The sequence below is a fragment of the Ceratosolen solmsi genome, unplaced genomic scaffold (genome assembly GCF_000503995.2).
Source record: "Ceratosolen solmsi marchali unplaced genomic scaffold, CerSol_1.0 scaffold148, whole genome shotgun sequence".
NCBI lineage: Eukaryota > Metazoa > Arthropoda > Insecta > Hymenoptera > Agaonidae > Ceratosolen > Ceratosolen solmsi.
Window position 1 is genome coordinate 817,946 of NW_011948446.1, and position 23,057 is coordinate 841,002.

The 23,057-nt window shown below is 26.1% G+C and overlaps 4 protein-coding genes across 12 annotated transcripts in view; 2 read left to right on the forward strand and 2 right to left on the reverse strand.

Moving 5' to 3' along the window:
• The window catches only part of CSN5 (COP9 signalosome subunit 5), a 1,894-nt gene extending 1,124 nt beyond the window's left edge, over positions 1-770 (forward strand). The window contains exons 4-5 of the mRNA XM_011504511.1: positions 1-38; positions 293-770. The exon at positions 1-38 is cut by the window's left edge and continues 145 nt beyond it. Coding sequence (XP_011502813.1) covers positions 1-38; positions 293-751 — 497 coding nt within the window. The 3' untranslated portion in view covers positions 752-770. The remainder of the gene's footprint in view (positions 39-292) is intronic.
• A 1,866-nt stretch (positions 771-2,636) lies between these two features.
• On the reverse strand, positions 2,637-11,268 carry AP-1gamma (adaptor protein complex 1, gamma subunit). Of its 9 annotated transcripts, none has more exons than XM_011504520.1 (16): positions 10,819-11,268; positions 8,607-8,662; positions 8,406-8,467; positions 7,807-7,990; positions 7,243-7,389; positions 6,847-7,162; positions 6,638-6,655; positions 5,688-6,098; positions 5,373-5,603; positions 5,071-5,292; positions 4,722-4,849; positions 4,339-4,591; positions 3,864-4,125; positions 3,623-3,783; positions 3,457-3,549; positions 2,637-3,050 (listed from the first exon to the last, which is right to left on the reverse strand). In XM_011504520.1, exons 2-16 carry the CDS (start codon positions 8,624-8,626, stop codon positions 2,949-2,951), a joined length of 2,610 nt encoding a protein of 869 aa, XP_011502822.1. In that variant the 5' UTR covers positions 8,627-8,662; positions 10,819-11,268; the 3' UTR covers positions 2,637-2,948. The 9 variants fall into 9 exon arrangements, with proteins under 9 accessions (XP_011502822.1, XP_011502815.1, XP_011502823.1 ...); XM_011504513.1 differs by having other exon boundaries at positions 4,339-4,612; positions 7,807-7,999; XM_011504521.1 differs by lacking the exon at positions 6,638-6,655.
• A 2,702-nt stretch (positions 11,269-13,970) lies between these two features.
• Positions 13,971-14,931, reverse strand: Arfrp1 (ADP-ribosylation factor related protein 1). The gene is made up of 5 exons (XM_011504522.1): positions 14,839-14,931; positions 14,598-14,768; positions 14,456-14,537; positions 14,198-14,369; positions 13,971-14,109 (listed from the first exon to the last, which is right to left on the reverse strand). Exons 1-5 carry the CDS (start codon positions 14,929-14,931, stop codon positions 14,010-14,012), a joined length of 618 nt encoding a protein of 205 aa, XP_011502824.1. The 3' UTR covers positions 13,971-14,009.
• A 2,782-nt stretch (positions 14,932-17,713) lies between these two features.
• Ssrp (structure specific recognition protein) lies at positions 17,714-22,191 on the forward strand. Its single transcript, XM_011504523.1, has 14 exons — positions 17,714-17,887; positions 17,952-18,071; positions 18,293-18,478; positions 18,553-18,768; positions 19,070-19,245; positions 19,335-19,470; positions 19,557-19,660; positions 19,742-19,870; positions 19,951-20,242; positions 20,410-20,562; positions 20,633-20,776; positions 20,873-21,298; positions 21,377-21,448; positions 21,870-22,191. Exons 2-14 carry the CDS (start codon positions 18,021-18,023, stop codon positions 21,996-21,998), a joined length of 2,214 nt encoding a protein of 737 aa, XP_011502825.1. The 5' UTR covers positions 17,714-17,887; positions 17,952-18,020; the 3' UTR covers positions 21,999-22,191.
• The last annotated feature ends 866 nt before the right edge of the window (positions 22,192-23,057 follow it).

Below are 23,057 nucleotides of genomic sequence, written 5' to 3' on the forward strand. Positions count from 1 at the left end.
GAAAAGTTTGCTTAGGTGCATTTAGAACATATCCTAAGGTAAACTAAGGAACAAATCTATTTTTAATAAATTTAATAAAAAATAAAAGTTTGAATTTAAATTCTGTGCATATATACAAACTGAATTAAAAAAAATAACAAATTAAATAATATCTGTTAATAAGATAAGACAGTTTGATGAGATTTTTTTGTTACTTTTTGTTTAAATTTATTAAGATTATTTTAGCATGTATAAGGTTCATACAATTAATAAATATTCTAGAATAAAAATTTTTTCAATTTTCATTGCACAGGGATATAAACCAGCAAATGAAGAACCTTCAGAGTATCAAACAATACCTTTAAATAAAATTGAAGATTTTGGAGTTCACTGCAAACAATATTATTCACTTGAAGTAACATATTTTAAGTCATCATTAGATAGACGATTACTTGATTCCCTTTGGAATAAATACTGGGTTAATACTTTAAGTTCTTCTAGTCTTTTAACAAATACAGATTATACAACTGGACAGATTTTTGATCTTTCTGATAAATTAGAACAATCAGAACAAGCATTAGGTCGAGGTTTTGTTCTTGGAGGAATAGAGCCACATGACCGTAGCACTGTAGATAAGTTAATCAAAGCTACTAGAGACAGTAGTAAAACAACTATTGAAGTAATTCATGGACTGATGGCGCAAATCATTAAAGACAGACTTTTCAACCAAGTTGGAACTAATGAACAAACTTCTGCTAATGGTTTCACATAATGTTTGTAATTTTTAAAAAGTAAATTAAATTTAGAAATAAAATAAAGTTAATATTGTATGTAATTTACTATACTTTTAAATAAAAATTGTTATAATTCGTTTTTTTAATTTTTATTTTGTTTAATTGTTTAAGTTTTGCTTTTCAAAAGTAACTCACTCTTAATAGGGAAACTAAAAATAAAATTGTAAATTAAAAAATTGATATAAATAAAATATTTTACATTTATCTTGTTGGAATAAAAATACATTTTATTTTCACACGTTCATTTACTAAAAATTATATACAGTATCTGTATCATTATTGATATTCATCATCGATTTATATATCTATAAAACTAATTAGTATGAAGAACAAGTAGGCGGAGTTTCATACATTGAAAAGCTGTTTTTGAGTCACAGAATGAAGGTCAAGGCCACTCAGAATATTTGAATTACTTTTTTTTCATTATCTTCTCACATATTCATAATTATTGCATACATAACATACAAGGGACGGAGCTAAAACGCATAATTATACCAAGAATTTTTATCATACTTTTGACCTTCAAAGGATATATTAATAAACATACAGTAAAATTAATATAATCAATAACTGTAATTAATTTTTATAATCTAAAAATATTTACTTTTCTGTCTATATAAGAGCAGTTAAATAATCTCATATCTGATAATTGTATTGTTCAGTACACATCAATCTCATAAGATCATATGGAGTAAGTAAAATAATTAATTTATTCCTAGTACAATAATGCACTATAGTAAATTTTCTAAGTCAACTTTAAGTGACAAAATAATGTATCCATACAGAGTTTGAGATTATTTATGTATCTAAAATCATTCAATTTTATCACAGTATATGCTTACAATTGGTCTTTTAATAAATCAAAATAGTAAAATGATTAAAAACTTATAAGTAGGTCTAATATGCCAAATCTAATTTATTAATCATTTTACAATCTTTAACGAAAATTTTTATTAATCATTGCTTTAATATTTTTATTTAACCACTTAAAAATACTGTAATAATCTGATCAGAAATACAAATTTTTATTTTATTTGAAAAAATATTTAAGTTGAAGTGTAATTATTTCTTTCAACTTATGCTCACATAATTATTCTAAATTCTTGATTCACATAAAATTTCATTTATAAATAATATAGATTTTTAGCACCACATAATTCAGCAAATTTGTTGAATCAAAATTAAATTTATGGCCATTATGCACTTTTATACAATATTTATATATGTAAATTATAATGATCGCACTAACAACGTATAACAATAGATAATTCACATTAAATACAGAATGATAAGTGGAACGACATATACGTTATATGTATAATAATAAATGAGGCAGACTCTACAAAGCAAACAGCTCTTCAATGATCGTATAAACTATATTTACTCAAAAATATATAAATGCTACTTGTTACTCCGACATTTACAAACTTGTTTGCCAACTGTTATGAAATCTATTAAATATCGTTTTAATTTGTAGCATAACATAATATTTATAAACGCAACAATATTAAAAAAAATAATAAAATGGAATAAACGAAAAAAGTAAAACAGTCATCAAGCAGCTTAAATGAATTCATTTACTGAATGTTTTCAAAATGTTTATCTGTCTTGTAAGAATAATACTATTTAAAAGATTCCCAAATTGTGAATACTTATATCCCTTAATTAAATCATTTTTTGCGATCGCTTTCGCACGAATACCTTCTAACTAATATGTACATTTGTAGTCTTGTTTGTTTTTTTCACAACGATGTTAATCACAAAGTATAAAGAAGAGACTGTGATATTCACGGCCTTAGAACAACATTCAAAAAAATGTATGTATGTACAGAAACACACATACATACATACATATATATATATATATATATATATATATTTATACATATAAACATTTATTTATATATATAAACGTATATATACGCGACTCTATAGCCTGATCGACGTACAGCTATCTAGAATCAGTGATATATTTTGTTTGTTTCTTTTTACACTTGAATTATAGCACATACTTCCATTACGTTGTAGCTCTATGCTAGCACTGTTTTTTTAGCAGCGAATGATAATGATACAACACGTAATGTTAAAATGAAACTGATTTGTTTTCAGTCGATGTGAAACATGATAGAAATCTTAGGCAAATGTATATACAATTGAATTTTGTATTACGTGTTGTCACTGCATAGCAACTGTAGGAAAGTTGTTCACTTCGGTTTGTTCTAGGATTGGTCCAGCAGTCCCTGTATATGATATACGCAAACGCATTCGCAATGCTGCCTACAATAAAAAATAAATGTTCTTTTAAATGACTTTTCGTACATTCTTATAGCCTTTATAAAAATATATTATCCTTATCCTGATAAATATGTTTCACATTGTTTTAAGATAATTTTCTCCTTTCGTCAAGTAATAGAATTCCATATTAAATATAAATATATTTATGTAGAAGTTAAATATTATAAAAATAAGTATATACAATTGCAATTTGTAACAATATATTGTTATCAAATATATTTAAACAAACATAGTTATAAAATAAAAATATCGTATAATAGTAAATTTATGTTAAATTTAAATTATAAATATAATTTGGTAATTAGATTATTTTTCAATAAAACTTTTTAAATATTTAATCATACAATATATATATAATTTAATAATAAACAAAAACCGGACAATTTACCTTATTAATATTTGTTACTTTTAGAACTTGTGTAACTTGACCTGAAGGAAGCAATAAAGAACCTGATGGAGATAACATATGCAACTGAAATGTCTGCAAACATACAATTATTTTGTTAGAATTAAATGTATATTTATCTAATAATACAATCAATATTTTTCTAGACCTTCGGAACCGCAGCTTGAAATAAGAAATCAGTAATTTGTGACAATCCTGAATTTTGAGCCACCATATTAATTATTAACAAATCTGCATTGTCAAGTGATCTTTCTAATTTGAAAGTAATTTTTAATCCTTGCTTATCAAATACAACCATGCTTGGTACATCTGACACGAAATAAAAAATTAATTATGTAATAATAATAAAAAATAGAAAAATGTAAAAAATTGTCTAATTTAATATTTACCATTTGGATTTGACATGGAAGAAGAGTTCAATAAGCCATCTACAAGATAATTGGTAGTATTTGTAGGACTGAAAATTTGTGTTGGTAATTGTTGATGAGGTACTGATATTGAAGTAGGTGTTGTTAAATCTAAACCACCAAGCAAGTCCAACAAATCATTGCTATTTGTGGCAGGAGTTGTAACGGTAGGAGTATTACCAGCAGGCATAGTAGATACTGAAGAACTTAAGTCACCACTTCCAAGTAAATCTAAAAGAGCACTCTAAAAAAAAAATTTTTAATTTGAAACAGATAAGAGATTACATGTACATAATAGTCAAGCAAACATTGAAATTAATTTTTTGATACTTAGCATTTTTTAATATCGTTATAAAAATAATATATATATATATATATATATATATATATGTGTGTGTGTGTAAAATTAAAAATTATTATATATAACAAAATTAATATATTGAAAGATAAAACTCACTGAATCAGATTGAGATGTAGTATTTCCAGGTTCAATTATCGAAGATTTTTCATCATCCATGTCTGGGTCTCCATTTACCATTCCAATAATACCATTGGCTTGTGGTCTTGCAGTTTCCATTGGAGGCATTCTCTCTAATAGCGAAGGCCTTAAATGATCGTATTTCCTGAAAAGTTGTGAGAATTCGATTCCTCGCTGTTGCAATTCAATATTCAAATTGCTGCCAAACGTGTCAATTATTTGTCGAATTTTCCTGTAAAATGGAGGTAGCATACTGCAAAACGTTACCATAGGATATTATATAAAAATAAATAGGTAGGAAGCAAACGAAAACGTTAAAACAAAAAAGGTATTTGAAAACATTTTTCGTTGAAATGACTTACTCATTTCCTCGTTGAAATCGTGTACTCAATTTCGTTAAAGACAACAACGTATATTGTTTTGTAACGACGGTATTTTGGGGACTCCACAATAGTCTTTGATACACATCAATAACTTCATCTTCAGTTAACTATAACAGATTAATTTTATTTAAAATATGATCGAAGATTAAAATTTATTTATAATCTCATGATCTTATTAAGATCTTAAAATTATCAAAGAAAAATGTTTATACAATAATTCTTTATCATTAATTTATAATTATTATTCGTTTATATTTCAACCTGAAATATGAAATTTTAAACAGATATATATATATATATATATTTATATATTAATAAATAAATTTACATTGACAGGTGCATCGGCGTCATCTGGATATGGTCCGTATAATAGTACATCACCATATTCTCCAATACACCAAGTAGCAACTTGTGTTAGCGGTTGCTTATCAAACGTATCTTTTTCCAAAGCACGCCACAATGCACTTACAGCATAAACTTGTTGAGTCTGAGTTTCAGAAATAAGCTGTATAGTACAGGCTACAACATCGTCTCTGACATAATTGCCCGCCTGCAGAAATGAAAAAATACATTAATTTCCAAGCAAAATCTTAGATTTTCATTTTTATATGCTAGTTTAAAATAAAATACCGCTATTAAGACTTTAAAAAGTGTTTCAAGATGCCAACGTTTGTTCGGAGAAAATCGCTCAGCCGACATTACTATATTGCTACTGCATTGAGCTTTAAATTCAGGATCTGCACGTTCCAAAAATAAAAGTAATTCTTTAATCATATTTCTAATATTATTTGTATTAACAAGAGCAAAGCTAAGTTCCATAGCTCGGCGTCTTATCGATACATCCGGATCTTTTAAACATTCCTGAAAAAGTATTTGTATGTTATAATTACATTTTAAATTACAATGATTTTTAACTAGATGTTCTAATTAAATAAAAATATTTACCAAAATCGTTGATCGATGTCTTTGTACAGCACTTGTATCTACATACACGGTTTTTAATAATGTATTTAAAGCAACATAGCGAATGTTCTTGTCATTGTTTAATAAAAATCGACCCAAAATATTTACAGCCAATACGCGTAAGCCGCTTTCTGATTTTATGTCCATAATTGACAGAACTGTTTCATATAAAATTGTGTTGCCTACGTTTTTACTTGTTTCAGTATTTGTAGCGACTTGTGCAAGAATATCATTCATTGCTTCAGAAGCATCAACATCATTGCGCCCTAGAATTCGTAGAAGACGTAATATTTTAACTTGCAAAAATGGATCTGACACACCAGATACATCATGCTCTGGAGAATAACCAGCAAGTATCAAATTTTTTAGGATCCTGACAAGATTTGGCACAATCTGCAATAGAAGGAAAAGGCTGTTAATAAAAAATACTGATTAAATATAAATTAAAATCCACATAAAGTGCAGAAGAGAAACACCTGTGAATTAATAAAATGGCGTGAAAGAAAATAAAATATACCGAACATCGTTTCAAGACATCTGACAAAAATAAAAATTACCTTTAAAATTATTTAACAAAAATACAGAACCTAATTAATAATATTTTAAGCAGTTGTAATAAACATTAATATAAGATATAATAATCATGAACTTAATATAAACATGCAAAATTAATTATTTGTTTAATTATTATGTAATAAATTAAAAGCAATTATTTGACAAATGAATAAAAATAAATAGAAGCAATTTCTAATTAAAAATTGTAACGGTTTTATTTCCGAATGACGTCTTGTACAGTATTATTTTTATGTTGAAAATTCAGCTGTGAACAATAAATTTACAATACTATTTTATATTATGGCAAAGCTTATAAATATGTATGGAATTGTGCCAAGCGAATCATGCGAGAAAAACACTTAGCAATTCGCAATTACCTCTCGATGGCCGCATTCCTAAATAGAACAAAATTATATTTTGTAATCTTATAAAGTTTTTAAATGTACCAAATATTTTAGACAATTAACGATTTTAAAATTTTACTATTTCATAAAGAGCAATTTTAAGTATGTAAATCCGAGTTTTCACTTATCATAATTAATAAAAAAATTTAATTCAAAAAGGAATGAGAAATTGATCAACTAACCTTCTTAAAATGATTTAATGTATCCACGCTGTTTTCACACATTTCTGTAATAAGAGTAACGCCAGTAATAAGTACCCCATGATTTTTTTCTGTCAGTAAACTTCGTGTTGCTGGTAAAAACATTTCCATTAATTCTGGCACTCGCCTAATTATTCTAAATGCACAAAGAGCAGCCTTTTTTCTTATATATGCATTCGGTGATTTCATTAATCTTTCTACTTCCGCTGCAAGATCTCTAGCCATTTCAGGAGAAGCTATTGCACCAAGAGTACACAATGCTAAGCCAATTACAAATTGTGTCGAACTGTTTAAATCACTACAATGGTTGAAAATTAAATTTAAATAAAATATATGAAATTAACAGTATGATTCAATATTGAAAGTCATTTTATATACTTTTTTAAACAATTCGTAATTAATAAATGAACATCTTGCCGTTCATCAAGAAGAAGCATTGCACCAAGATATCCAATACGTTTATCAGTAAACCTTGGAGATGCAATTAATTTTAGGCATTCTAACTGGCCAAAATGTGCTGGATATCTAAAAAAATTCATAATATATATTATATAATACTTATTACTTGATAATGAAAAATATCTTTCTTATTCTATCAATATTTATAAAATACAATAAGCTTAGGTAGAATTTATATATAAATAATATATAGATCTATACTTTAAAGAATTGCATTCTTGAAAAATATTTAATAAGTAACTGACTAAGATCATAAATTTTATATAACCTTTTTTAATCGATGGTATTTTTTTTTAAATCTTAGAATTAAATTATAATGTTATAATGTTAAATTATAATTGTAACATATTTAAAAAGAAAAACACCTATTAATTGTTGTAAAAAATGACAAACATGTAGTAATAAAAACTTATAACAAAAATCAATTTTCTCAACGTGTACGTATTCTAAAAAAATTGATATTCTTACAAATATTATATTTACCCTAGCATATGAATATAAAGAAGTTTTGCTATGTTACGACATCTCCAGACACTATCTTCTTCTCTAAATGTAGATCTAATATATGCACATTCTTTATTGACAACTGTTCTTTCTTCAGCAGCAGTTCTTGCTGCTCTAATTTGACGTATAAGGTCACGCAATCGAGTAGGTGCTGGCATTCTCACTGTTGAAACTTTTAATTAACAGTATTATCAGTGCATAGTGTGGTTAGATGGTAGCAGTGCGTTAAATGCAAAGCTTTTTAAAATTTTAGTTTTAAAATAATTTTATGTAGTTTCGTTACTTTAAAATATTAGCATTTAGATTAAAAAAAATTACCATATATTAATTATCATTTTTCAATTAGCCATTAATTATTACATGCTATTTTTGATTTTATATATTTATGTTTCATCAATATAAACTTAAAAAGCTAAAATTTATTCTTTAAATAATAAATTATTCTATAAAAATCATAGTTTGCAATTGAACCTATAATATAGTAATGTAGAAGCAGTGACAATGATTTAGATAAATAGTGCTGTGATTTGTAAAAGTAAATAAAAAACAATATTGAAGAACATTGGCAAATAACCCACCTCTTTCGACTGCCTCATTGATGGCTTGCTTAATGGAAGCCATGTTAAAAGCTGGGTTAAACCTAAAATACACATCCATGCTTGATTAAACACACTTGAACACATTTTTATATTATTATAAGTTTGGCAATGACATAATGATATCGTCATTTAGTTGAGTGATTTGCATATTTTAGATATCTTCAAGAAAAGGACATTTACCCATGTTCTGAGGCGTTCATTGTCTCTCAGCTATTTGGTTGGTACTTCTCCAGCCACTGTTGCAAAGGCAAACAAAATTTGATTTGTAGTTAATTACTGCACCCGAGTCTTGTTACCACCTCGCCTTGTCCTATTAGACATATACGACTCATGATATATTTAAATCAATCTATTGCTGTTTAAAGAATTAAGAAAATATTCTTTAATGGTGCTTTTTAAAAAATATATATATACTTTCGTTATTTTAAAAATTTAATAATTTAAACAAAATATAAAGCAAGTAACAATGGCAACGAATAACAAAATTATACTAATACCAATTAGTAAATCTTTTGATATTTCAATAATTAATAAATCTATAGACATAATAAGCTCAAGTTGGTATGTGCAATAATTGTTGTTATAAATAAGTTATATTCAAAATTAAGATATAAAAACTACTTGTCTAAATAAAATAAAATTATATCAAAAAGATCAAGATAAATGTTACGTAAAATGTAAAATTTATAAGTTAAAGTTTATATTATATAATTATAGAATTGAATATAAAAAATAGAAATTAATTTTAAGTTTATCATGTTATAAAATGTACTTACAATTGTAGTTACTTACACCTCCATTTTAATGATTTTATTTATTAATAAATGAAAAATTAGGCAACTACAAATGAAGTGTTCAATAATTTTAATTGAATGAATAGAATAAAATAATTTTTGTTTTAACCAAATCTTTCAATAATCAATTAATATTATTCATTTTAAGGAAATTCCATAAAATTTAAGTTATCAAAATTTATTTTTAAAAATTAAAATCATTATATACAAATTTAATAGGATGCATAAATTTTTCAATTGTAAATCATAAATTATAAATAAAAAATTATCTTCAATTGAAGCAATACACTTGAGATATTATCAACATTAACATGGATTGCATTAAATTCCAATTGCCAATCCACGTATTATAACAGTTATTTAATAAAGTACTTTGATGTAGAGGAATATACAGGTTACAGCTGTCGAGTAGCGCCTGCCTCGCTTTTCGCTCCCTCAATGAACAATAAAAGAATATTAGACTAATTGTACAACAATAGAAAACAGTCATGAAGAAATGGAGATAAGTGTACAGTGAAGTAAAACGAGCTAGTAAATATGAACAAATAAATCGTCACGCTCTTGAAGAGAAACCGTACACGTCGTCGACTTAAGTTATGGCACGCGCGCAACACCCACTTGCACACCTCTTTGCCTTTATAGTCTCTAAGCCAGTGACAAGTATAGACTTGGAAAAATCACTGAAAGCCAGTTAACGCATAGTCCACGGAAGCTTGTACCTTCAAAACCCTTCTTTTACATCCACGAGAGGATTTTGCTTCTATGCCCTTGGAATTACGGCGGTGATAATGAAAACGCGATAACAACCTGACATGACGAAGACAACGAAAACAAAGACTATAAGGGCGACGATGAGTTACCTATAGTCTACATACTACTACAAGAAACCATATGAACAAATAGAAAAGAAAAGCGCGTGTACACACCTTTTCTCAATTATGGTCGTCATCGCTATGAGTACGTGAATACACATCGCGAGCGCAAACGCACGCACACAAGCATACACCTTGCTTGCCCCCCTTACACTTATCATCATGAGCTTTTTAAATAGCTTGCACTGTTGATTGTTTCGGTCATGGTACGCTTTGACGGATAAAGAAGTTACTCTGGATGTCAACATTACTCAAACCTTTGCAAATGTTGGCTATTTTAAAGGCAATTTTAAAGACTTTAGTACTTAACGGCCGAAAATATAAAATAAAAATAAGGTGCTTTAACGGGAAAGAAAGTTATCACACACGAAATATATACATACCCAGAATAAGGGGCTAATGGATGCAAAGACACTGTCCCCGTACGGAAAAGATAAATAAAATGATATAGAGGAAAGAGCGATTAGACGGAAAAATGTTTGCCTGCCTCTAATCCTCAGGACCGACAAATCTTAATATCGAAGCTTTTGACATAGTTTCTCATAAAATCGGTTTCGCACAAAGTCCAATGCAGGGACGGAAATTACTCGACAGATCTCGCTAACTAGTCGATTGTCCTAGCAGTCGTTGGTTTAGCCCTTATGGATATCCCTCCGTATCTAGGGCTACCACGGCCTAAACTCTACGATCTAAATAATACCCAACAACGATCAGTTGTTCACTCACACGTGCGAGACTGGACAATAGGCACGAGCACTGGACACAATCCACGCACGGCAACGCTGATAAAGATGGGACTTGAAGAGTCGAGACTGGGATTCGAGTGACGAGGGAGCCACTATTGGACACTGTTACCACGACGTATAGCCTGGACGTCACCGCTCGCCACTCGATAATCGCTACTCACTGCTCGGCTACTCATCTACTCGACTACTTGCGCTACTCGTATCTCTCTACTCGCGCTGCCTACCACAGCTGCTTCTGTTAAGACGTTTCGCGGGGGCGTTGAGCACGAGGCAATGTTGCCGAGCTTGTTCGATTCGAATTGCGTTTGGGGGCTATTGCAGGCGGGAAATGTAAAATATCCTGCACGTCTACCATGATTGTCCTCATCGACGACCTTATTTCGAAATTCCTATAACTCACATAATGCTATGGATTCCTATATAAATACCAACGAACCTCCAATCGTAATATCTTCATTATTTTGTCAGTTGATGCTCAATAGTATACTTTTATCATAAACGTTATTTTTCTCCGAAATGTATCGAATTATTTTGAAATTTAATCATAATGTTAAGTTATCCTAAAGATTTTGGTCTTGCCTTGAATTTTTAAATTAAATACAAAATAGCAAAAAGATTCATACAACAAATTGATATTAGCATTTATCATGAGTATATATATATATATATATATATATATATATACTGAAATTATCATGAAATATCGTTTATTAAATAAATATTGCTTATTATGATCATAGGATTATCAAATATTTTTCTAGCAGCATAAACAATTTTATTCAACTCTATTAAGAAGTTATGGTAACCATGTACAAGAAAATAATTTCTAATTACTAATTTATTATATACTTCTTATTATTATATTACATTGTATTATGTTACAACATTTATAACATACTGATATATTCTATCTGATCTTAAGAGAAAATGAAGTAAGATTAACGAATCAAATAATCATTTTAAATAAGCTAGTATCTACAAAATATCGATGCATAATTATCTTAATGCGTGTGTAATATACCTCTCAGGCATTTTATAATTGATTTATAATTTTTAATACATATTTTAAGCAAGATTATAATTTGTTTCTATAATATATTTATAATGAAATCGATACATAATTTGCTATCGTATATTAATGAAATCGATTATTATAATAATTGATATCACAGAATTTATATGATAGAAAAAAGATTTTTATATTTGAATTTTGAAAATTTATCTAAATACTTTAAAAAAATATTTAAAAATACTAAAAAAAAGCGAAAAAAAATTTTTATATGTAATTATATTTTAGTTGGGTGTAAATGTCAATGGAAAAATATATTTTTTAAAGCAAAATTTAAAATAAAATTTAGACGAAATTTAATGCATTTGATAAATTAAATATAGAAATATGTCAACCTAATTGTCATATATCAGAAAAACATTTATTACAATTAATTATTCAATATAATCTTCTTTCGAAAATAAATAAATTTATTTTATAAGATTAAAAATTTTTTTATAGACAGTTGTGTTTTAAAATGTAAAGTCGTGTTAAATATAATTTTTCACAATGAATAATTGATTGTATTAATTTTATAATACATGTTCATGAATAAATATTTATTATATTATATTTGTTATAATAAATTATGTATACAGATCAAATATTCACTACCTCTGTTATACGATTCTTCAGATTATTTGTACTTAACAAATGCATTTATAATAAACAAATGTATTTATTTTACCATCTGAAATATTTATATAACATAAACGTGTCATTTTTGTCCTTTTCCTTATATTTCTATCTTATTTCGAAATTATTGTTTTCAAAATTGAATTTATATTAATGTATTTCTATGTCTGCTTTATTAAAATGTTGACAAAATTACAGATTATAAATGTAATTTATAAAATATGTATATATTCACATAATATTAATAAAATATCTATTTTCATAGATTAGAAAATCTTGGCAACATTGCTATTCGGATCAGGCAAAATGACTGACTATCGGATGACTAAGTTACTGTTTTATTGAGCTATCTTCGATTGTGTATGAAATCGAAACTATAATTAGTAACAATTATATTTTCAGCTTTAATTTAAAATTAAAAAATTAAATGAAATATTACTTTATCAAATACAATAAGTTGTAATATATGCATAATGTTTGTCTTTGCAATATTTAAGAAAAAAAAAACAAATATGTCATTGCCGAACGTAATAAAACCAGATACTCTACCGATAATAGAAACCGGGAATACTTTCACATTTACAGATTTAATTTTGATTAATTGGTTTTTGTTTATTATTCAAAAGCACTTAGCATTATTTAATAAAACCTCTAATTATATACGAGTAATTTATATAGTAAATTTATTTATTATTATTAATAGATATTAGAATAGAATATTAATAATAATATTATTAATAGAATATAACCAAATTATTATATTATTTTTGTTTAATTACATAGAAATGGCACATTCGTAGCACACATATGGACGCATATACATATGCTAAAAAATCAGTTTTTCACCAACTTCGAAGTATTAACTTCAAAATGTCTATTAATGATGAAATTTTTTAGACTACACAAATACTTATAATAGAATAAAAACTTTCTTAATCATAAATAGCGCTTATAAAATTTAATTTACCTTCTGTTAAATTCAGGTGGTAGAATACTTCAGTCGTCTGCGTCATAATAGGTCCACATGATGATAAATATGCAATGTGAAACTTAATAAATCAATATACAAAAACTGTGTAACACTCTTTAAAGTTTTTATCAATTACCACTAAAAGTAGAAGAGTTGCTAGAGCATGTTATCTCTATTATCTTAGTACATATCTTGCTATCAACAGGTTACACACTTACAAACATCAAGTAATAATTGTTAGATCTATATTTACAGATTTTTTACAGACTTAAATTTTAAATATTAAGCTTTATATTTTAATTTGTATTATATTTTAAATTTTATTATAATAAATTTTAGGAATTTAATTAAAAAGAGAAAAAAAATGAATATGTTAATACTAAAATTATTTGTTTGATCAGAATAAATCTTAGTAAATCTTAATCCAATTATTAAATAGAAACATAATTTATTCAAGATACAAATATATAAGTATAATATATGAATAAATAATAGCAAATAAAATGTAAAACGTTTTTTATGTTATGCAGTTATTGTCCTGATTTCTAGGAGGTCGTATATCACTATTCCTTTTGATACAATCAGCTAACCAATGAATTCCCTCGTCTACACCTTCTCTAAAAAAAAATTTAATATTTTTTGTAATAAAGTGCAATAACCAAAAATTAAAATAAAACTTAGATTAATAACTTTTAAATTCCTTACCCATTAAGAGCAGAAACAGGCATAACCATACAATCTCTTCTACCTATTAAATGAGCATTTTGATTAAATATAGGTTTTACTTCTCGAACACCCATACAGTCTGGTATATCTTGTTTATTTGCTAATACTAATAATGGGATTCCTTGTAGATGTTCTGATAATATCACTTTATCTAAAACATTATATTGTTGAAATTATTCAATTCAAAGGATGACCAATTATTAAAAGTCTAAAATTTAATTTTAGTTTTGTACAAACCAAAGGTTTCTTTTGATATTAATATTCTATCCCTATCTGATGAATCAACAATATAAATTACAGCATGTGATTCTGCATAATACTAAATAGAATTTAATATTAGAATTTTATAACAATTTATATTTAAATAATTAAAACTTACTTTGTCCCATAAGGATTGTAATTCCTCTTGTCCTCCAAGATCCCAAAAATTAAGTCGAACTCCGGCAATATCAATTTTCCCAATATTTAATCCAACTGTTGTAGTTATTTTACTAGGATTCATTCCTTTATAATTTTTTGTGAATTTAGTTTTTGCAGCTTCTAAATATGTCTAATACAAAGCAAGATAAAGTAAAAAAACATAACATAGAGGTTATTTTGAAACTTTCTAATAAACTTACCGTTTTACCGGCATTATCGAGTCCTAATATTAAAATAAAAAATTCATCTTTCTGAACAAGATATTTATAAAATCCACTTAATAATGTATACATTTTTATATATACAAATGTCTTCATTTATATTTAATCATTTCAGAAAATAAGAGTATTCTAATATTTAATATTGTTCTTGAAGCGCTTACTGCTGACGTCTTGATGATTATCATTTAGCAAGCCGTCAAATATCGTAAACAATGCACAAGATCTAAAAAATCGCATGCGCAGTATGATTACGCTGTAAGCCTATCGACCCTTGCATAATTTATGTATAACGCGCATTAACATATATGCGTATATGCATTTGTATAGGGTTGAAAAATATTTGATTTTTAATTGCATTAAAAATGATATTTTATAATTTATATAGTTTTATTATTTTTATATTTCAACTATTTTTTTACTATTATAAATTTTAAATATAAAAATAAATATAAATATAAAATATTAAAATTTTACTACTTTATATTATTATCATATATATATGTATATATATATATATATATATATATACAAACAATTATTACTTCTTGAAATAGTTTTCCTTCATTAATACATATATTTCGCGCGTTTGCAAAACATTTTTCGTGGTATACATTGTTGCTTTTTGACAAACAGCTAATTAACTTGTGTCTAAATTCGCCAAAATCCAAATGCATCTTTATATCTGCAACTGCAACTATATCGACTAAACTGACAAATATTTTTAGACATCAAAATGAAAAGAAATGCTTTATTGTGCGCGTAGGTAATTTCAATTTATTTTAACGATTGATGTAATTAAATTCAGTCACTTAAAATTTTTGGTAAAAAGTTTTGTTAACTTAAAATATTTTTTCAAATGAATAAACGCGTATTTAAATTTATATTTTATATTAATGTAAGTTAATTTAAGTAATCACAGAGATACACCCACACGCATTTTTAATATGTCTTTTTGTAAATTGTTCAATTTGACAAAATAATTATTTAAAATTTTTTTAATTATTACCTATTGTGAAACACTTATTATTATTTATTACAGAATGTTTTTAGTTTCTAACTCTGGTTCCAGAGGAATCTGCCTACTAACTTTTTTAAAAGAATCAATTAATTGAAGTAAAAAGTAATTTTTCTTTAATTTATTATTAGATATAATTCTAATAATATAGATATACATGGAATATTATTACTTCTTGAAAAAAATAATATCAATTTAAAAACAAGTATAAATATTAATTTTATGATATAATTTAAATATTTTGTAATATTAATATAATATAATAATAATATTCCATCATTCATAAACTTATTAAATTTAAAATTATTCTCTTATATACTGTATACATAGAAAAATAATTTCATTTATTCTTATGTTTAGGTACTTACAATAAAAGTTAGTACAATAGCTAACAGAAGATATTATTAAAAAATTACAAGATAAAGTTACAATTCTTACTCAAAAATTAAAACGTAGAAGTAGATCTATTCCAGAAAATCTGTTTCCGTAAGTTTAATGACTAAGACTTTTTAATTGGATGATTACATAAAGTAAAGATTTTGTTTTTATCAAAGTATAATATATTTAGCCATACATAGATCCAATTTTAAGTATATATTACAATTATTTATTTTTAATAGGATGAAGAAATTTCATGTATGGGTCAAATAGTTTAATTATAATAACTTGTTATCTCAGAATTAATGTGTGGAAACAATGGGTATAATTGATAACATTTAATACACACATTGTCTGTTATAGTCATATGTATTGGTAGAAATACAGCATTCATAGCATCTGCGAGTATGGATCTTACTTTTAAATTATATATACGGTATGAAATAATTAAATGTTACGTATATATTTATAAATTTAACTTGTAAAAAAATGTTTTACTATAAAATAATTAAAATATACACAGTATATGCAAAAGAAATGTTATTTTAGAATTTTTTCTGTTACATTTAATTTTGAAACTAATATATACCAAGTTTTAGATTTATCAATCATTAATTGTGATATAGAATGTTATAATTAAAATAACAATGAATTGATATGTATTAGAAATATTAAATATACTTTAAATAAGCTGCACTTTATTAATATTAAGCATAAAAATTACAAATACATTCAAAAGGCATGGAATATCATAAAAATTAGTTACATTCATAGATACAATAACAAAAACACTTTAACAAACAAAATGTGTTGCTCAATAAAATTTGTATCAATATAAAATTTGCAGACAAATTAGTTCTTGTATGTGATTATTATTCATTACAATAAGTTAAAATACTTTATACAAATGTGCATAAATAATGTTAAATATTTAACATTATATACTAAAGTGTAAGAGAAATAAAATTTAAGAGAATTTTCTGGATCTGAAATTGCTGAAACTTAATTCAAATGGCCAATTAAAGCCGACGGGTTCCTTATACGAATATACGAATGAACTTTATTTAAAAACGCTCACTTGCTCGGTGCTATTTTTTTACTCGGGACTGGCGGTTGGAACTCGTAAATTGAAGGAAGCATCCCTCGCCGTTGTCAATTTGGCATAGTTCTGACCGAGCTCGACCTTCTACCAGCTACTAACATAACTTCTTTCTATTTGGATAATGACGAATTTCTCGATAAATAAATGCGCTGTCAATCAACAAGCTCTATTTTTCATTTCAATTTGAATATGGGACGCGTTAGCGCGAAAATAGTAAGACCGAAAGGATACCTTCGTTTCAATATTACTTCATCTTTCTATCGCCCAATTGACAAGTGCAAGTATCTTGTCCAGGTGGCGCAACATACGCGTGTTGGGCTAATGGGGATCGTTTCCGCAAATTGTTATCTGGACTAGTATACTCTGTATGTACAATTCCGTGCGCGATGCATGCATTGCGTGTGTGAGTCCCCGTACGTTATTACCTCATATTTTTACAGAGCCCGAACTCTGAGTGCGATGATATTCTTGTTGAGCAACGTTTAAGCGCGCGCTCACGCAACTTCTTCCTGGCTTTTGTGAGCATTGAATTTGTATGTAACATCTTTACTTTGGCAATTATTTTTAAAAAGTGAAAGAAAACATTAAAAAATCTAGTTGTTACAGGATATACTATTTTAAAATTGGTTGCTTATCCATTTGTCATTTAAATCGCATTGAAGAAAAATGGATTTCTTAGAATACCCCGACATAACCGCTGAGGTTAAAGGTGCAATGGTAAGTAGCAATTGATTTTTATAACGTGGAAATTATTGCTATGATTAAAATGAAATCAGTTGTCTATTTTAAATTAATCGTTTATATCTATTTATAAAATGTTATATGATCATATATGCTTTCTATATTTTAAATAATTATTGAAAAATTTCATATATACATACATACACATACATACACATACATACACATATGTATATAGACTACAATCTAATTTTCAGACACCTGGAAGATTAAAATTGACTGATCAAAATTTGATATTTAAAAATCAAAAGACAGGAAAAGTAGAACAAATATCGGCATCTGATATGGAAATGGTTAATTATCAAAAATTTGTTGGAACATGGGGTCTTCGAATATTTTTGAAAAATGGTACTTTACACAGATTTCGAGGATTTAAAGAAGGGGTATATATTCATTTTTAAGTATTTCATTAAAGATTTTATATAATTTTTTATATAATTTTGTGTCATTTTTATAGGAACAAGAAAAAATAGCAAAATTTTTTAGTACTAATTACAAGAAAGAAATGTTAGAAAAAGAATTAAGTTTAAAAGGCTGGAATTGGGGGACTGCAAAGTTTTATGGTTCAGTTTTAAGCTTTGATGTTGGACACCATACTGCCTTTGAAATTCCACTTTATGATGTCTCACAATGTACTACAGGAAAAAATGAAGTTACACTTGAATTCCATCAAGTAAGATTATATTTAAATCAGTTATAACATATATATAATTTGATATTAATTACAAGTTATTATAAGTGGATTTTCAAAGTTTATAACAATATTTGTTATAAAATATAATTTCTCTTGTTTTTAATTTTATTTTTGTAATTAAATACAGTAAAATTACTATTATTAACTCATTATTATGTAATTTAATATATTTACAATTAATCCAATGCATCCAAAATTAGTTTAAGGCTTTGAAAATTAAAATTTAATTTAACTTAAAAGGAAATCTTTGTTATTCAACATTTATATTTAATTGTTTTAGAATGATGATGCTCCAGTTAGTTTGCTTGAAATGAGATTTCATATTCCAGTTAGTGATACTAATGATCAAGATCCTGTAGATCAATTTCACAAGGAAGTAATGGAAAAAGCCTCAGTTATTAGTGTTAGTGGTGATGCAATTGCCATTTTTAGAGAGATTCAGTGTCTTACACCTCGGTATTATTTTAATATTTACTTTTTCTTAAAAATATTTTACAATAATACTATCTTCTGGAAAATTATTATTTTTATATAAATCATTTTAGTGGTCGTTATGATATTAAAATTTTTCAATCATTTTTTCAACTTCATGGTAAAACTTTTGATTACAAAATTCCTATGTCTACTGTACTTCGATTATTCTTATTACCACATAAGGATAACAGACAAATGTTCTTTGTAGTAAGTTATTTGATTTCTTTAATATACTTATTCTTTTAACTTTTTAATATTTTGATTTTGGTATAAATATATAATTAACCTTTCAGGTTAGCTTAGATCCACCAATTAAACAAGGTCAGACTCGTTATCATTATTTAGTATTGCTTTTCAATCAAGAAGAAGAAACATCTATTGAATTACCTTTTACCGAGTAAATATATTACCGTTAGTTTAATTATTTTAATTTTTTTCTAATATACAAATTTTTTATAATGCATATTCATTTATACAGAAAGGAGTTGAAAGAAAAATATGAAGACAAGTTAACAAAGGAGCTTTCTGGTCCTACTTATGAAGTTCTAGGAAAAGTCATGAAAGTTATTATTAATAGAAAATTGACTGGTCCTGGAAGTTTTCAAGGGTAATTTAATATTGAATTTTATTATTTCGATTAAGTAATTTAATATTGAATTTTATGATTTAAATTATAATTGATTGAAGCCACTCGGGTACACCTGCTATTGGATGTTCATTTAAAGCAGCTGCAGGTTACCTTTATCCGCTAGAGAGAGGATTTATCTATGTTCATAAGCCCCCTATTCATATACGATTTGAGGAAATCAGTTCAGTTAATTTTGCTCGAGGAGGCGGATCTACAAGATCTTTTGATTTCGAGATAGAATTAACAACCAGTGTAGTTCATACATTTAGTAGTATTGAGAAGGAAGAATATGGGAAACTTTATGATTTTATTACTTCTAAAAAGCTCCGCGTAAAAAATAGGGGTAAAGGTGTAAGTACAAATCTATAATAATAAACTTCAAAATCATAAAACTGTATTAATAAAGATATCGTTAACAAATTAAATTATAATTTATTATTTTAAGCATTCGAAATTTATATCTATATATTTATCTTTTACTTTCATTTATACTGTATATATTATTTGTTTAATTTTAGGATAAACTAAATTATAATGATGACTTTGGAGATAGCGATCAAGAAGATGAACCTGATGCATATTTAGAAAGAGTTAAGGCAGAAGCTAAGGAAAGAGATGATGATGATGACGACGACGATGAATCCACAGATGAAGATTTTAAACCCACGCAAGTTAGTTTTATCTGTTTGATTGTCAAAAATTTTAATTAATCAAGTTAATTGAGTTATTTATTTTATTTAGGAGGAAAGCGATGTTGCTGAAGAGTATGATAGCAATCCTAATGATACATCAGATAGTGATGATGGTTCAGATGCATCAGGTGGTAGTGCCAAAAAAGAAAAGAAGGAAAAGATGGAAAAAAAAACAAAATCAGCAAAGACAGTAGTATGTTCAAATATTCATAAAATTAATATATATATATTTATATTTTTATTTTAATATAAAATATGAGTATTTAATAAACGTTTTTCCAATGATTAGTCTGAAAAACCAAGAAAACCACGTAAACAGAAAAAAGAAAAAGATGAAAATAAACCAAAGAGACCAGCCAGTGCTTATATGTTATATTTAAATAGTGTACGTGAGGAAATTAAAGCTAAATATCCGGGGCTCAAAGTTACCGAAGTTGTACAAAAAGGTGGTGAGATGTGGAAAGAATTAAAGGATAAGTCAAAATGGGAAGAAAAAGCAGCTCAAGCTAAAGAGGAATATATTAAAGCTATGGAAGAATATAAAACTAGTAGTGGTGGAACTACTGCTAAGGAATTTAAAGAAAAAGAGAAAAAGAGTAGTAAAAAAAAAGAGGTAAAGAAAGATTCTCCAATTAAACCTGTATCAGGAGGGACATATAAGAGTAAGGAGTACATTAGTGAGGAAAGTAGTAGTGACGAAGAAGACTCTAGAAGCGTATGTATTTATATTATTAAATTATTCATTCAAATGTATACAAGTACTTAAATTATTGGTATATTATTTGCATTATAGAAAAGTAATAAGCGAAAGAATTCATCATCAGAAGAAGAAAGTGATAAAAGTGATAAAGAAGAAAAGACGGCTGTAAGTAGGATAATAATCTAAATTAGTAATTTTATTTATTTTAAATAAATACCAATAAACATTATTACCATCCTTAATTAAAAACTGTTAAATTAAACGATCACTTTTATGACAAATATAATTGTTTTATTGAATTGTATTAAAAATCCAGCCAGCAAAAGTAATTAATTTATATTTTAATAAAATTATTTGTAACAAGAGACTTAATTTTGTTAAAGTCTTGTTTTTTCTTGACATTATTTTTGATTAATTTAATTTAAAGCATCAATTTAATATAAAAATAGCACTTTTAATTTTTTTATCTTATGATTGTATTCAGTTCAATTGTATTCAACTCAATTCTTTGAGAAAATTGTACACCGTATTTGTCAAATAGTACTATTTAATATTAATAAAAACATGTTTGTTAATTTTAATATAGGAAAAAAAACCTGCAGCGAAAAAAACAAAAGTCGATATGAAAAAAGAATCAGAGTCGGAAGTCAGTGATGCAGTATCCGAAGAAGCCGAAGGCAGTAGCGCTGAATCCAGCCGTGCTGATAGCGATTAAGCTTTTCGTTAGTGCTGGGAATTTGACCAATGCGTTAGTCAAAATATGTCAGTGGTGTACAAAGTTAAAGTTTTCGTTAGTTTAAAATGTCTTCACAAACATCGTAATAAAAATATGCTTAAAAATGTTTACCATCTTATTCGACTTACATTGAAACATATTTATATTTAATTTAATTTTTTATAATGTATTTTTATAGCTAGTTTTAAAATGAAACATACATATACTTTTAAAATTGGTTTAACTCATAAATTCAAATACTGTATTTTTATAACTATGGTTCTTTATTATTGGAATAATGTAAAAAACCATTGTAGACTTAATAATTAAAATCAAATTCTTTTTATAAAAGGAATATAATATATAAAGTTTTATTTTCCCTCCAAAGTTGTTTAAATTGTTTAAATTTTTAATAACCTTACTAAACCATAACATAAAGATCTATAGTTCATTCAATGAAATAAGTATTTATAAATAATAGAATTTTACTAATAACTTCAGAATTATATTTAACATATGATTTTATAATATCAAATTAATTAATTAATTGAGCTATTTCATATAATACATTTAGATAATTATTTACTTCTGTATAATTGATAGATTAATAACACATTTTAATCAAATATATTAACAAAGAAAAATAAAATAACATTTATATTTGCATACACAAATTTAAAAATATATCTTTAGTAATATTAAATCTTATTAAAAGTAAATAAAATACTATTTTTCAATGTTTAAAATAAATGAGATGTTAAAATTCTTTTAATAGCAGGATTCAATGATTAAAATATTTAAAATATTAACTTAATTTTATTTTGATTTAATATTGCATAATAGTATTACCAGAAATGGTTTAAAAATAGTTTTTTTTACAAAGAATTTATGACTAAGTAAAAACTATAATAATATATAACACTGGTATTGGTAATAACATAATATATATTATTGGCTTTATATATAGAACTACTTTTACGATAATTTATAAGAATTAAAACGGAACATCTAAAAAAGTTATAAATTTAATTTTAGAATAAGTTTGACAAAACATGAATA